General features: G+C 42.4%; 2 protein-coding genes and 1 long non-coding RNA gene across 6 annotated transcripts in view; 1 reads left to right on the forward strand and 2 right to left on the reverse strand.

The window, feature by feature from the left end:
• Nucleotides 1-15,074, reverse strand: part of ZNF613 (zinc finger protein 613) — a 66,267-nt gene that overhangs the window by 29,244 nt on the left and 21,949 nt on the right. For 2 of the 4 annotated variants that reach the window (XM_038527947.1, XM_038527944.1), the window contains exon 1: nt 552-700. The exons of the other annotated variants lie outside the window; for them this stretch is intronic. The gene's annotated coding sequence lies outside the window, so the exon portion shown is untranslated. Of the gene's footprint in view, nt 1-551; nt 701-15,074 lie in introns of those variants that run through there. 4 annotated transcript variants of the gene reach the window in all.
• Nucleotides 428-13,874, forward strand: LOC111099014. Its single transcript, XR_005354494.1, has 2 exons — nt 428-814; nt 13,586-13,874. It is a non-coding gene; the product is annotated as an uncharacterized LOC111099014 (long non-coding RNA).
• Nucleotides 6,985-10,214, reverse strand: LOC491432 (zinc finger protein 577). Its single transcript, XM_038527969.1, has one exon. The coding sequence runs from the start codon at nt 10,189-10,191 to the stop codon at nt 8,860-8,862; it is 1,332 nt and encodes a 443-aa protein (XP_038383897.1). The 5' UTR covers nt 10,192-10,214; the 3' UTR covers nt 6,985-8,859.

A 15,074-nucleotide genomic window follows, 5' to 3' on the forward strand; every position in this document is an offset into this window, starting at 1 on the left:
TCCATCATAACTATGGGGTCAAGAGATGTGCAAAGACAAAGGCAAACCAGGGGCTTGGATTGGAGAGAAAGAAACGTTGGACCCTCAACCCACCCACCAAGTGTGCTTCAGCTCTCACAAACCTCTCAAGGGGCTGACACACCTGGACCTCTCCCATGCACTCATCATCGCCCTACTCTCCCTCCCCGGAATAATCCCGAAACACCAGGGTTCGCTGACCATGCGCCTCTGCCCCTCATTGAGCCGCAAGAGTAAAACCCGAATCCGAAGTGGACACCGCTTTCACTGACAAACCGCCCCCCCTCCCTCCCTAGAGCTCAATCACTGGGCGCTACAGACAGAACCCAAAGCCTGACAGCGGTCTCGGAACCGTTGGTCTCCACAGATCGGTAACCACTGCCCCCACACTCCAAAGGCATAGCACACACAGACATCGGCACCGGCTTCCACCTGCTTCCTCTCCCCCACAGACCCCAAGGCTCCACCCACTCGGGCACCCACAGACGCCTCGGTCCTCTCCTCTTATTCCAGATACCGAACCATACACAGACCTGATTTTCTAGTGACCCCACCGCGACCTCCTACAAGCCGCACTTCCGCAAATTCTCCTGCTGCGCCCATGCCCAGCCTCCGCGCCCGGGGATGGCGGCCGACGAGGGCCAGAGGCGTTTCTACCGAGAACAGTCATTTGGACTTCCGGCTTTTCCTGGAGTCAATATGTCCGCGCCCATTTGGCCAGCGGGTCTGCCAGGCGGCTGCCCTTCGGTAATCGACCTACGGAAGGCGAAGTGGTCGTTTTGGCCAGAGTAGCCAGGTAAGGCTCGAAACAATGAAAACCTACCGAAAACACTCCCATGTCTCACACCTTAAATCCTGCGCTACAAACTGCACTGATTTTCAAAAGTTTGAACCTACTTACACAAGGCAAACATGGAGTAGGATACGTCTACCTCAGCGGGCTGGCGAGAAAAATCCACTTTACACGAAGAAAGATTTGGAAAACACACGAGGTGCAGCCATCTTAGAATTTAAGTGTCCATACAAAATAAAGTTTTTTAACGGGGGAAAAAGGGCAAACATAAAAGCCAAAGGGCAAATACCCTAGGAATGCTTCTGACGGATATGGAGGCCAAGAGGAAGATTTTGAGGACAAAAAAGTATCTGGAGAAGCAGTAACGGTATAGGGAGAGTGATAATGCCATCCAAGTGATGGGGGAACACAGGGCTAGCTGAGGACAAGGCACGAGCCTGGGACAGCACATTGACAAGTCCTTGAAACAGGCAAAGGGACATTCCTCTATGGACTCAACTGCCCCGATGTTCATACTTTGCTAAGGACAAAAGGCAATCTTAGCCCGACACCCAGGATCCTGTAAGTCTACTTTAACATATAAAAGGTCCTTTAGAAATTTCCCTTTATCTCTAAACCCCCAAGATACGTGTTGCCAATCATGTTGCCAATCATCCTCCAAGGACACGGCCCACCAGTGTACATCTGAAGGGTCTCATGACTCAGGTTTTATTAGACAGTAGTAAGTGACCTTTTCCCATGGGACGCCTGGATGGCTTAGCAGTTGAGTGTCTGTCTTAGGCTTGGGGTGTGATCCCAGGATCCGGTATGAGTCCCACATCAGGCTCCTTGCAGGGAGCGTGCTTCTCCCTCTGCCTGTGTCTCTGTCTCTTTCTCTCTCTGTGTCTCTCATGAATTTAAAAAAAAGAAAAAGAAAAAGTGACCCTTCCCAACAATAACTAGCCCCCTCAAGGTTCTGGAAACCTTGCTTCCTTAATTCCTTAGAGAGTAGGCTATCTTCAAACCCCTCCTAACTCCCAGGTTGGGAGCTACCCTTCACAGGCCCGGGGCAGCAGCTTTTCCTGCCCATGAGTCCTGTCCCCAGGCTTTAATAAAACCACCATTTTGCACCAAAGACGTCTCAAAAATTATTTCTTGGTCATCGGCTCTGGACCTAACCTATATTCCAAAACTTAATCACAAGGAAGTGAAAAATAGTGACTGGAAGAAACCAAGCTTCCCTTTGGGAGAGGTGGTGGGGAGATACAGTTACTGCCCAGAAAAGGTGAGAACAGTCCCAAGCCAATGTCCAGGTCGCAAGTCATGTGGAGCCAGTGCGAAGGGCAGGGCTTGCTAAGAACCAAAGGCCAGAATTTCTGGAAGGAATAAATAAGACAACTCCAGGAAGAATAAAAAAATTGTACAAGAAAGGAAATACAATCATAGTATACTATGTGGCTGAGCTGTAAATAGTATTTACATAGTCATCATAATGTAAACATCAAATCTAATCCAACCAGAATTAACTGGAAGAATGAGGAAACAGAAATGCTTATGTGCAGAGAATTGTATTTGCAGGACAGTTTTGAAGTTTCCTTCAAGATAAATCTATGGATAAAGCGCCCAACTTAAAAATTCACTGTTAGTATATCCATATTCCTTAAACTATCAAAATCTTTAAAGAGTAAAAATCCTTTCAAAACTAACTTCTAAGCTTAAGAGAATTGCAAAATAAAACAGAACCATGGGGCACCTGGCTGGCTCAGTCAGAAGAGCATGAGACTGGATCTCCAGGTTGTGAGTTAAATCCTCATGTTGGGTATAGAGATAACTTGAATAAATAAATAAAAACAACTATATTAGGCAGCAGTTCATCTCCTACATATTTATTTAAAAACACTGAAATGAGGGCAGACTCTGTGGCTCGGCAGTTTAGCACCGCCTTCAGTCCAGGGTGTGATCTTGGAGACCCGGGATCGAGTCCCACGTCCGGCTCCCTGTATGGAGCCTACTTTTCCCTCTGCCACACTGTGTCTCTGCCTTTCTGTGTGTGTGTGTGTGTGTGTGTGTGTGTCTCATGAATAAATAAATAAAATCTTAAAAAAAAAAAACTGAAATGATATGTCCTCAGGAAGGCTTACAAGAATGTTCATAGCACCTTTTATTCATAATAGCCCAGAGCCAGGGTGTCTGTCAACATACAAGAATTGGGGAGGGGGGTAGAATAATAGTTATAAATACTCAATATGATTAAGACAAAGATAACCAACTTAAAATGGGGGGATGGAAGTAAACAGCAACTTATAAAAAACTAAAATAAGACTTTTTTTTTTAAGGTTTATTTATTTGAGGGGAGAGGAGCAGAGGGAGAAGGAGAGAATGTCTCAAGTTGACTCCAGGCTAAGCATGGAGCCTGACCACAGGGCTCAGTCTCACAACCCTGAGATCATGACCTGAGCCAAAACCAAGAGTTGGACACCCAACCAACTGTGCCACCCAGGCGCCCCTGAAAAAGATTTTTATTCACTGTTAAGATAGGCAAAGATTAAATGATTAATGAAATATTGATAAAATAGACATTCTGATAGACTTGGCCTTTTTTTCCTCCATATATGAAGTGAAGGTAATATTTAGGTTCACCATTGATAGCTTTTGATGTGGGGAACAAAGGAAAAAGAAAAATAAATTTCCTTACTATTTACATCCATTGATAAGCCCTTGAGACAGGCAGAATGACCTTCTAAGAACTCAACTGTGTCAATGTTAATACTTTGCTAAGGGCAAAAGGTAGTCTTACCTTAATATTAGCCCCACCTCAAGGATCTTGTAAGTCTCCTTTAACTTCTAAAAATTCCCTTGGAAACTTCCTTTATCTCTACCCTCCCAAGATATATGTTAGTAATCATCTGTTGAGCATATGGCCTGCTGATCTACATCTGACGGGTCTCAATGAAGCGAGTAAGTGAGGTTCTGTCTCACAGGGTCAAAAAATGAATCTCGGGCAGCCCCGGTGGCGCAGCGGTTTGGCGCCGTCTGCAGCCCGGGGTGTGATCCTGGAGACCCAGAATCGAGTCCCACATCGGGCTCCCTGCATAGAGCCTGCTTCTCCCTCTGTCTGTGTCTCTGCCCCTCTCTCTGTGCCTATGAATAAATAAATAAAATCTTTTAAAAAAAATGAATCTCGTGGACAAAAGAAAGTGAGTGAAGTGATAGAATTTTATTAATCAAGGATATAGAAAAAACTCTCAGGAGTGAAGGGTCCCGATAGGGTTGCCAACATGGACCTCCCACAACAGTCTTTTATTTAGAACTGACCAGTTTATGTTTTTTTAAAGATTTTATTTATTTATTCATAGAGAAACAGAGAGAAGGGAGAGACACAGGCAGAGGGAGAAGCAGGGTCCATGCAGAGAGCCCAGCATGGGACTCAATCCAGGGTCCCCAGGATCACGCCCTGGGCTGCAGGCGGCGCCAAACCGCTGCGCCACCGGGGCTGCCCTAGAACTGACCAGTTTAATTAGGCCTTTTTGGTTGGAGCTTGTGGCCTTCTTCTTTGTGATCTGATTATTCTTTGTTGGTTACAGTGTGACTATCATAAAAAGACCTACCTCTGATGTCCAGGGCAGGATGGCCTGGTTTGTTCCCTTATCTCTGGTTTCATTACACCTCAGCATTTCTGGGATTTCTGTGAGCCTGATGATGTGGCCCCCTACCTATCTCTCCCTATGAGTCCTGCCTGTCCCTTACTCAATGAAGCCCGTCAGATGTATATCAGTGGATCATATACTTGGGGAACGATTGCCAACATGTATCTTGGTGAGGAGGGCAGAGGTAAAGAAAGTTTCCAAAGGATTTTTTCTTTAAGATTTTTTTTTAATTTTTATTTATTTATGATAGGCACACAGTGAGAGAGAGAGAGAGAGAGAGGCAGAGACACAGGCAGAGGGAGAAGCAGGCTCCATGCACCGGGAGCCCCATGTGGGATTCGATCCCGGGTCTCCAGGATCGCGCCCTGGGCCAAAGGCAGGCGCCAAACCACTGGCCACCCAGGGATCCCCCCAGGATGAATTCTTAAATGCACAAAGCTGGAGTTAGAAAAAGGAGCCCTCAGAGAGCCAACTAATCAGCTCACACACCAACTAGGAACTTCTAATCTTCTACCTTTACTCCTAAAACACAAAACACAGAGAAAGCCAAACCAGGAGCTACTGCTCCCTTGTACAGCACCAGGCAACTATGGGATACCTGATTCTGGACTTCTTAAGGTCTGGCAGATTCTAAATTCTAGAGAGCCAAGTTCTAGACTGGAAATCAAGACCAAGTAGGTGGAATCTGTAAATCTGTACAGACTGTTGTAGGTTCTGAAGTATGTAAATTAAATTTCTTTCTGCCTAAATCACCTCCCTGTTTATAACAATACTATTGGAAAGTTGCTTGCTTAGTCCTCAAGGCACTGCATGGCAGACATTGTTCAAGAAATTTTCTGCTCATGGTGACAGAACTGGTGAGGGGAGGTCAGGACAAGACACCCCTTAGAGCACACAGATACCCACAGTTTTTTCTGAGAACCAAGAGGGGAAGTGATGGGATAAGAGGCAGTCAGGTTCAGTAGGACCCACAATCAAATTCCTCTCCCTAGCTCCAAGACGGGGTCCATCTAGTCCCCTAGAGCAGGAGGAATGGGGACAAATATCTCCCATAAAACAAAGTTGCTCTCTAAAGCCTGTCCAGGCACACAGCAGGACAAACCTACCAAGACCTGCCCTTGTCCACACTGAGCCACAGGATAAGCTTGGATTCGACCCACGGACAACCAATTCCCTCACATGCTCACATGCTACATAGAGAAACCATGGATGTCTTTGATAGGGTTCTGACAGGCACTCTCTTCACCAGCCACTTGAACTCAAGCAGAATTCTCATGTGAAGAAAAATAGACAAAAGCAGATGAACTGCATGTCCCAGAACCCCTGTAGCAGCCAAACAGCCAAGGACCAGCCACTCACTAGAAAAACAATGTATCCCAAACTGTAATTCTCAGAAACCTGTGGTGTGGCACACATGCCTCAGTTCTCAGAAAAACCAGAGGGCCAAGACAGAAACCAAACTACACTCCAACTTGAGTTGGGCCTGGGTCCTCACTGATGGAAATTATGGGACCTGGTCCTCACTGATGGAAATTACCTCCTTCTGACCTCTTTTTGGGAGGCTGAACAACCTGGGATTGGTGGAACCAGTAACTAGACTGGGCCTCACCTACTTCTTTGCTCATGTGGAGAGAAACCCCACAGTAAATTATAATTTTTATCATCTACTTGATACAACTTTCTTGAGCATACAGAATATTTGTAATAGCTGTTTTTAACATCATTTTCTGTCACCTATGCCAATTCTGGGATTCTACTGACTTTTCTTCATGTTGCAGACCTGGTTAGGTTTTGAGTAGATGCCAGACATTGTGATTTTGACATTGTTGATTTTCTTGATGGATTGCTTTCTTTTCTTTAAATACTACTGGGTATAGGTCTGGGAAGCAATTAATTTACTTGGAAACAGTTTGGTTTTGTAGTGGTTTGCATTTATGCTTTGTCTGGTTCAGAGCAGCCGTTAGTCTAGAGCCAATTTGAGTGACCCACTGAGGCACTATTTTTATGAAGTTCCATTGTGATTTTCCAAATGTTGGGCTGGGGCAGGGAGGGGGTTCCATTCCAATGGGTGGAAACACAAATTACTTCCAACCTGTGCAAGTTCCAAGGATGGCTCTGCCTGTTCCTTTCCAGTAGTTCTTTCTCCAGCCGAGGGAGCTTCCTCACATATGTGTGATCACAACTTCAAATCATGTGGGGAATGTGCTACATCTGGGTGCAGCTCCTCTCTGTAACCTACCCCATAAATTTGAGCCACCTTAAATTCTCCAAACTCTAAACTCTCAATTCAGAGACTGCCAGAATCTGATTAGATTCTCCCTCCTATGCTGAATGGAAACTCTCTCCAGGCTGGAGGTAGTCATAAGGCTCTCTTCATTTGTTTCTTTTCTCTTGAGATAGCTATCCCGATCTCCCTATTGCCCAATGTCTGAAAACAGCCCACTCGTATTTTTTTGTTATTAATAAGAGTACATAAGCATTTGTTAAAAAAATTGTTGGAATTGGCTGTGAAGAATTCTGGTACTTAGGCACATTATGGAATATGCATTCTATACTCAGAATAGGATGTTAATTTATACAATTTCAGAATAGATACAAATACATTTGGCAGCATTTACAGCACATAAATCTCATGTTCCTTTAGGGCATTTATAAGTTATTTTACAGTGCTGATCATTTGATTTACATATTTCAAAAGTATTCCTTGCTGGTCACATATAATGACACAAGTGTTAAGATTCCCTGATTGTAGAAAAAAGGTTACTCCTTGTGCACACTTCCATAAATTTAATGGCTAGGTAGGAATTTACTATAGTATGAATTCTCTGAAATCTAATGTTTTTGTAGTAGATAGAATGGTCTCCCAAAGATGTTCATGTCCTAATCCCCAGAACCTATAACTATGTTCCACTACACTGCAAAGGTCATTTAAAGTAAAAGATGCAATTAGGTATTCTAGGGCCACCTGACTTGTTTCTAGAGTTTCACATGCTCACAGAGGAATTGTGCCTCAGGACAAATTATATGCAGAGCCTCACCCAATGCTTGATTTAGAGCTTTTGAGCTCTTAGATTTTTTATATTTTTAAAAAAGATTTTATTTATTCATGAGAGACACAGAGAGAGGGGCAGAGACACACAGGCAGAGAAAGAAGCAGGCTCCACACAGGAGCCCCATGTGGGACTCAATCCCGGGACTCCAGGATCACGCCCTGGGCCGAAGGGAGGCGCTCAACTGCTGAGCCACCCAGGTGTCCCTGAGCTCTTAGATTTAGATGAGATTTTGGACTTGGATGGGATTGAGATGCTAGGAGAGAGTGAATATATTTTGCATGTGGTATGGACACAAATAATTGGATGCCAGAGAATGATCTGCAGTTGGCAGATAATACCCCCCCCCCCAAAAAAATGTCCACACCCTAATCTCCAGGACCTGTGAATATGTCACAGTATAAGGCAAGGGGGAATTAAGGTAGTAGGCAGAGTGATTTTAAGATAAGAAGGTTATCCTGATTATCTGGGTGGGCCCAATGTAGTCATACAGGTCTGTAAATGTAAGAAAGAGGTAGACATCAGTGCCAGAGTGATGGAAGAACTGATCAGCTATTGCTGACTTTGAAGGTGGAAGGGGTCTGCAAGCCACAAATTTAGGCAGCTTCTAGCAGATGGAAGGGCAAAGAAAAACGGGTTCTCCTAGAGCGTCCAAAATTAAATATAGCCCTGCCAACACCTTGTATTTAGTCCAGTGGGATGCCTTGTATTTAGCCCAGTGGGATGTATTTAGTCCAGACTTCAGACCCCCAGAGCTGTAATACATGTGAGTTGTTTTAAACCACCAAATTTATGGTTGTTACAGCAGCCTCTTATCACATTCATCATATTCATACATTTTTGCTACAGGATGCAATTCCTAGTCCCAAGATTTCATTTATTAGAAAAGTCCCAGATTCCCAAGGTATAAAATTGTGACATATTAGTTTGGCAATAGAATTCCCAACTTAGAATTTCCATCTTTTATTGTGTTCAGGGGTTTTCTCCTTCCTATAAGTTCTTCCACATTTTACTAAAAATGTTGTCCATATTCGGTGTCTCTAGAGGTGTCTTTCTACACTTCTGTGATGTGATGAGGTAGAACTTATCATTGAAAACATTATCACATTCTTTCCTAATATTCTGGTCCTGTAGGAATTCTTTGATGCCAATGGAGTTATTACCTCCAGGAAAAGGCTTCCCTACAATAGCTGCATTTCTGCCCAGTGGGATTTCGTAGATATTTAATAAGTCTGAATTCTCACAGACTTATCCTCTACCATCAGTACAGCCATTGTCTATCCAAAATGAGCTCTGACATATAATGTGTGGAATATTCTTGCTAAAGGCTTTTCTATTATCAGATAAGTTATGGTATCAGAGATTTTCTTTCCTACACAATATCTGTAACATAAAAGACATAATTTATTACAGAAGGTGTCACATTCACTGCATTTGCAAGACTTATTCCCTGTGCAAATTCCTGACTATCTACTGAGGCCTGATTTCTTTGAAAAGGCTGTTCCACAAACATTACATTTCTATCCCCAAGGAACTCATGGAGGTTTAACAAGGGCTGAGTTCCCAAGGAAGGTATTTCCACAGGCACTGTGTTCATCTGGTTTTGTTCCTGTGCAAGTTCACTGATGTATAAAGAGCTGTGACTCCCTGAGGAAGGTTTCTCCACCTTCAGTGAATTTATAGCTTTCTCTCTTGTATGAGTTTTCTTGTGTTTAATGAGGACTGACATGTGGGCAAAGGCTTTGCCACATTCACTGCACACATATGGTCTCTCTCCAGTATGAGTCTGCTGATGCTGAATGAGCTTTGACTTGCTCCTGAAAGCTTTTTTGCACTCACTGCATTCATAAGGTTTCTCTCCCGTATGAATTCTCTGATGCTTGGTCAGATCTGACTTAAAAAAGAAAGTTCTTCCACATTCACTGCATTCATAAGGCTTCTCTCCTGTGTGAAGTCTCTGATGTGCAATGAGGTATGCCTTCTGGGAAAAGGCTTTCCCACACACGCTACATCCATAGAGTTTCTCCCCAGTGTGAGATCGCTGATGTCTATTGAGACGGCACTTTCGGCTGAATGCTTTGCCACACTCACTGCATCCATAGGGTTTCTCTCCTGTATGAGTTCTCTGATGTACCATAAGCTGTGACCTTCTGGAGAAGGCTTTTCCACATTCATTACATTCATGGGGTTTCTCTCCAGTGTGAGTTCTCTGGTGTTCAGTGAGCTGAATCTTCCTCATGAATGTTTTCCCACATTCACTGCATCTGTGAGGCTTCTCTCCTCTTTCAGTTCTCTGATGCCTAATGAGCTGTGCCTTCTTGGAGAAGCCTTTTCCGCACTCACTGCATTCATGTGGTTTCTCTTCTGTATAAGTTTTTTGATGTTCATTGAGCTTTGATTTAGAGCTACTGGGTTTAATGCATCCATGGCATTTAATTCTAGTAATGGTTGTATCCTGCTGGATGGAGACTGATGATTTCCCACATCTACCAAACTTATCAGAATTCTCTCCTGCATATCTTCTATTCTGGGTAACAAAACCTAAGTGTGATTTCAAACTTTTATAACATGAGCCAAACTTATTGTGTCTTTGTATTAAAGGAACAAGACTTTTGCATAAATCGAAATTATTTCCAAGTGCATAACTTTGCTGACATCTTTCCAAAGTTTTACTCCTGTTTTGGTTTTCTGGGTGCCACTGCATATGGTCAATCTCCCATATTTCTTCTAGGAAAAAGAAGAATGAAAACATCCATGATAATTTTAGGGGGAAAAATGTAAAAAAAAAAAAAAAAGCCATGGTTTGGGCTAGCTCTCTGTAAGATCCCAGTCTAAGAGAAATATACCCTGTGCTCTGTGCAAAAAAGACAGTATTATAAAACAGCAAAAGGAAAAACAGACTACTTCAGAAACAGCCTAGAATGAATAAATATAACTTGGGATTCTTTCCAAATAGGACCTTGCAAAATGGTGACAGAAGTAAAAATAGAACCACACTGTGATTGGAACAGAACAAAAGAAGATAGAGGGGATGGATCCATTCATCCAACAAACACTGAATGTGCTGGTATTTGGGAATATACTACAATATGATATTTAAGCATTAGAATAATATTAGAATATCAAAATCAGAATAAATCAATGACACTAAGGTACCTTATATAATCTGTCTCTCTGGAGCTGTCATTCTAGTAACAAGAGAGAGAGCAAGATTGAGGGGGGAAAGAGCAGATCAACAAGTAACCAAAGAAAAAAATTACAGAATGTGCAAAATGGTATGTATATTGAAGGTGATAGAGCAGTGGTAGGTTAATCTTAGTTAAAATAGTTATCCACGGGGATCTCTGGGTGGCTCAGCAGTTTAGCACCTGTCTTCGGCTCAGGGTGTGATCCTGGAGTCCTAGAATCGAGTCCCTCATCGGGCTCCCAACATGGAGCCTGCTTCTCCCTCTGCCTGTGTCTCTGCCTTTCTCTCTCTCTGTGTATGTCTCTCATGAATAAATGAATACAATCTTTAAAAAAAAAAAAAAAAAGCTATCCACGAGACAAGGAAAGTTAAGGTGACATCATAAGATAAGAATGAGCAAATGTTATGCAAATAACTTGATGAAGAACATCCTAAGAAGGAACAGCCAATGCAAAAACCCAAAGGCAGAAAAACTTAGGCATGATCAAGAAACATAAGAGAGGCTGATGTACCTGCATTGTCTTGAGCTTGAGTGAAGGGGAAATAGATAAGTTTCAAAAGGGAGGAAGAGGGATCCCTGGGTGGCGCAGCGGTTTGGCGCCTGCCTTTGGCCCAGGGCGCGATTCTGGAGACCCGGGATCGAATCCCGCATCAGGCTCCCGGTGCATGGAGCCTGCTTCTCCCTCTGCCTATGTCTCTGCCTCTCTCTCTCTCTCTGTGATTATCATAAATAAATTAAAAAAATTAAAAAAAATACTTCCAAATTTAAAAAAAAAAAAAACAAAAGGGAGGAAGAATTGAGAACATATAGATGATAGAGGAAGACTTTGTTAGAAATTAGATTTTAGCTAAGAGCAATGGCCATAGGCGACTGAATGTCTTTTGGCAGGAATACAATATTTTCCAAATACCAATAATCACATATCTGTTGTATGAAGAATGAACTGGAGAAATGAAGTTGTTGAGAGAATACACAAGAGGCCACAGCAGAGTTCAGGCAAGAAGTAACAGCATTAGCATGAATGACCATCATGGAGATAGAGAAACAGACAAGGACAATGACAGTATAGAGAAGGGAAAGACAATGACAGGACAAAAAGATAAGGCTCAGTGTAAGAATGGATGCCAAAGGAAGAAAGAATCATCAAGAATAACTTCTTGATATGTGGCTTACACATCTCTATAAATGCTGGTGCCATTTAATACGACGAGGAACATTAGGGAGACAGGTTTGGCATTTGTGGGGAATCAAATGCTTATTTTGAGGGACACATTAGGTTTTATATAATATATACGTTCAAGAACAAATATGAAGTACCTGGTTAGATCTGTGAGTGTGGAGAAAGTTCCAGACTTCAGATAACATTTAAGTGGGGCTCCATGCGTGGAGCCCAATGCAAGGCTTGAACTCACAGCCCTGATATCAAGACCTGAGCTGAGATGAAAAGTCAGCCACTTAACCAACTGAGCCATCCAGGCACCCCTTCAGATAACAATTTTATGTCATGAGTATATAAATAGTACTAAAATATCTGGACTACACAGAACCAGATGCGATAATATAGGAAGGATGGACAGAGAAAGAGGAAAGCCCAGGACAAGAATTTCATGGATTCCACATCTTAAGAGTTTTGGGAGAGGGATATGCAAAGAGAATATGAAAATCCTATCCAGAGACGTCAAAAAAAGTGTGTTTTTTTTTTTAAAGATTTTATTTATTTATTCATGAGAAACACAGAGAGAAAGAGGCAGAGACACAGGCAGAGGGAGAAGTAGGCTCCATGAAGGGAGGCCGATACAGAACTCGATCCCAGGGCTCCAGGATCATGCCATGGGCCAAAGGCAAGTGCCAAACCACTGAGCCACCAAGGGATTCCCCCAAACATCAAAAAAATGTTGATCAAACATATAAACAATGTGGGTTTTCATAACAAAGGGCTAGAACTGGAAAATCAGAATGTAGGACCTACAGAATTTCATCCCAAGATCATTGAGGTAAAATATTCAACAATCATCTTGTTACTTAGTCTTTCCTTCACATTCCACCTGCACATCAAAACTAAATTTATATAAAACACCAATCACCTATTTAGAGTAATACTGTAGTCAATACTTGAATTTTCTTTGTAGAAATGATGCAACCTCATCCAGTCCAATATATCCAGACACATATATGTCCATCTAGAATTTAAAAATAGGTCTTTAGGGGCACCTGGGTAGTTCAGTCAGTTAAGCATCCAACTCTTGATTTCACTCAGGTCATGATCTCAGGGTCATGAGCTCGAGCCCCATGTCTAGCTCCATGCTGAGTGTGGATCCTGCTTAAGATTCTCTTTCTCTCTTCCTCTCCCTCTTGCCCCAACCCTACCACCTGCATGTGTGCACATTTTCTCTATTAAAAAAAAAAGTCCTTAAGCCATTTGCCCTTGTCCTAGAGAAGAGTACAGTTTATTGACTGATGGAAACATTACCTTCTCCAATCAGTTTAATCACACTATAACTGTGTACTGTGCTGTTCAATAAAATTTTCTGCAATAATGGGAATGTTCTATATCTATGTTTTCTAATATGGTACCCACTAGCCACACTGACTATTGAGTACCTGAATGTGAGTGACTAGAGTAATGGCAGAACTGAATTTGTAATTTTACTTAATGTTAATTAAATTTATGTAGCCACATGGGGCCAGTGGCCAACACACCGGATAGCACAGGTATAGGCCATCTATATTCATATAAACCATATTCATTATTTGCCATTTGATATACTCATTCCCAAAATTTCTTCTTTCAACTGATGCCACATTCTTCCTTAATCTCTCTGTTCCTACATCATCTCTGACACCAACCAATTAAGAGAATCCCCAATCAAGAACAAAACATTGACCTGCCTTATCTTCCATTTATCCTAGAACTCCAAGCTCAAACTTGCCATGTTTCGATGCTACTATCCAGCTATCAAGACTCGAGCAGGGATCCCTGGGTGGCGCAGCGGTTTGGCGCCTGCCTTTGGCCCAGGGCGCGATCCTGGAGACCCGGGATCGAATCCCACGTCGGGCTCCCGGTGCATGGAGCCTGCTTCTCTCTCTGCCTGTGTCTCTGCCTCTCTCTCTCTCTGTGACTATCATAAATAAATAAAAATTAAAAAAAAAAAAGACTCAAGCAAGCTATCAAGCAAGGCTGTCTAAAAATAGCACAAAAGATAAAATAGAACTAAACTCACCCTCTATGCCAATTATTAACATAAAATCCACAATAATCAGCCATTTCCTTTCATATAGTCTCCTAGAGGCCAATCTGTTAAGAATCTCCTACATTACCTTCCTCATTTCCATCTCCAAAAACTTTTTACTGACTCATATCATTTTTATTTGAAACTCAGCTATCTTTCTTGAAGAAATTATTTTATCAATCTTCTTTTTTTTAAATTTTTATTTATTTATGATAGCCACACACACACAGATCCCTTCTTTAAGATTTTTATTTATTTATTCACAAGAGACACACAGAGAGAGGCAGAGACATAGGCAGAGGGAGAAGCAGGCTTCTTGCAGTGAGCCTGATATGAGATTCGATCCCCAGACCCTGGGCTCATGCCCTGAGCTAATGGCAGACGCTCAACTGCTGAGACACCCAGGTGTCCCCAAAAGGAATTTTTATGTTAAAGTAGATTTACAGAAGCCAGGGGGTTGGACTAGGGTTGCCTTTTGCCCTTAGCAAAGTATAACATCCAGGCAGTTGAATCCCTAGAGGAATGTCACTCTGCCCACATCAACGACTTGTCAATGGGCTGCAAGTAGTAAGGAAATTTAATAATTTCTCTTCTGCCTTTGTTTCCCACATCATCATGACTACGGTTTTATTAGACAGTAATAAATGACCTTTTCCTAACAATAGCTAGCCCCCTCAAAGTCCTGGAAATGTTGCTTCCAAAATTCCTTACAGACTTAAGCTATCCCTTCCAAATTCAAAATACATAACCAATTGCTCCTCACAATTCTTCTGCAGCTCTTTCTGCACACGGGTCCTGTCCCCATGCTTTAATAAAACCATCTATTTATACCAAAGACAGTTCAAGAATTCTTTCTTAGCTGTTTGCTCCAAACCCCAACATTTCCACATCAGCTTTCAGAGTACTAAGCAAGATAATGTAATTACTATGCCTGAAATAGTTCCTTGTTAAAAAAAATGTGTATATACTTAATATAGTTATTAGTTTTAGTATCAAGTTCCTTTTTTAAAAAAGATTTTGTTGAGCAGCCCGGGTGGCTCAGCGGTTTAGCGCCGCCTTCAGTCCAGGGTGTGATCCTGGAGACCCGGGATCCATCCCTGCATGGAGCCTGCTTCTCCCTCTGCCTGTGTCTCTGCCTCTCTCTCTCTCTCTCATGAATAAATAAATAA

Source organism: Canis lupus, chromosome 1 (assembly GCF_011100685.1).
Source record: "Canis lupus familiaris isolate Mischka breed German Shepherd chromosome 1, alternate assembly UU_Cfam_GSD_1.0, whole genome shotgun sequence".
Lineage (NCBI taxonomy): Eukaryota > Metazoa > Chordata > Mammalia > Carnivora > Canidae > Canis > Canis lupus.

Coding starts and splice junctions, on each gene's coding strand:
- LOC491432 (XM_038527969.1), bottom strand. CDS start 10,191: ATGCAGTGGCACCCAGAAAACCAAAACAGGAGTAAAACTTTGGAAAGA.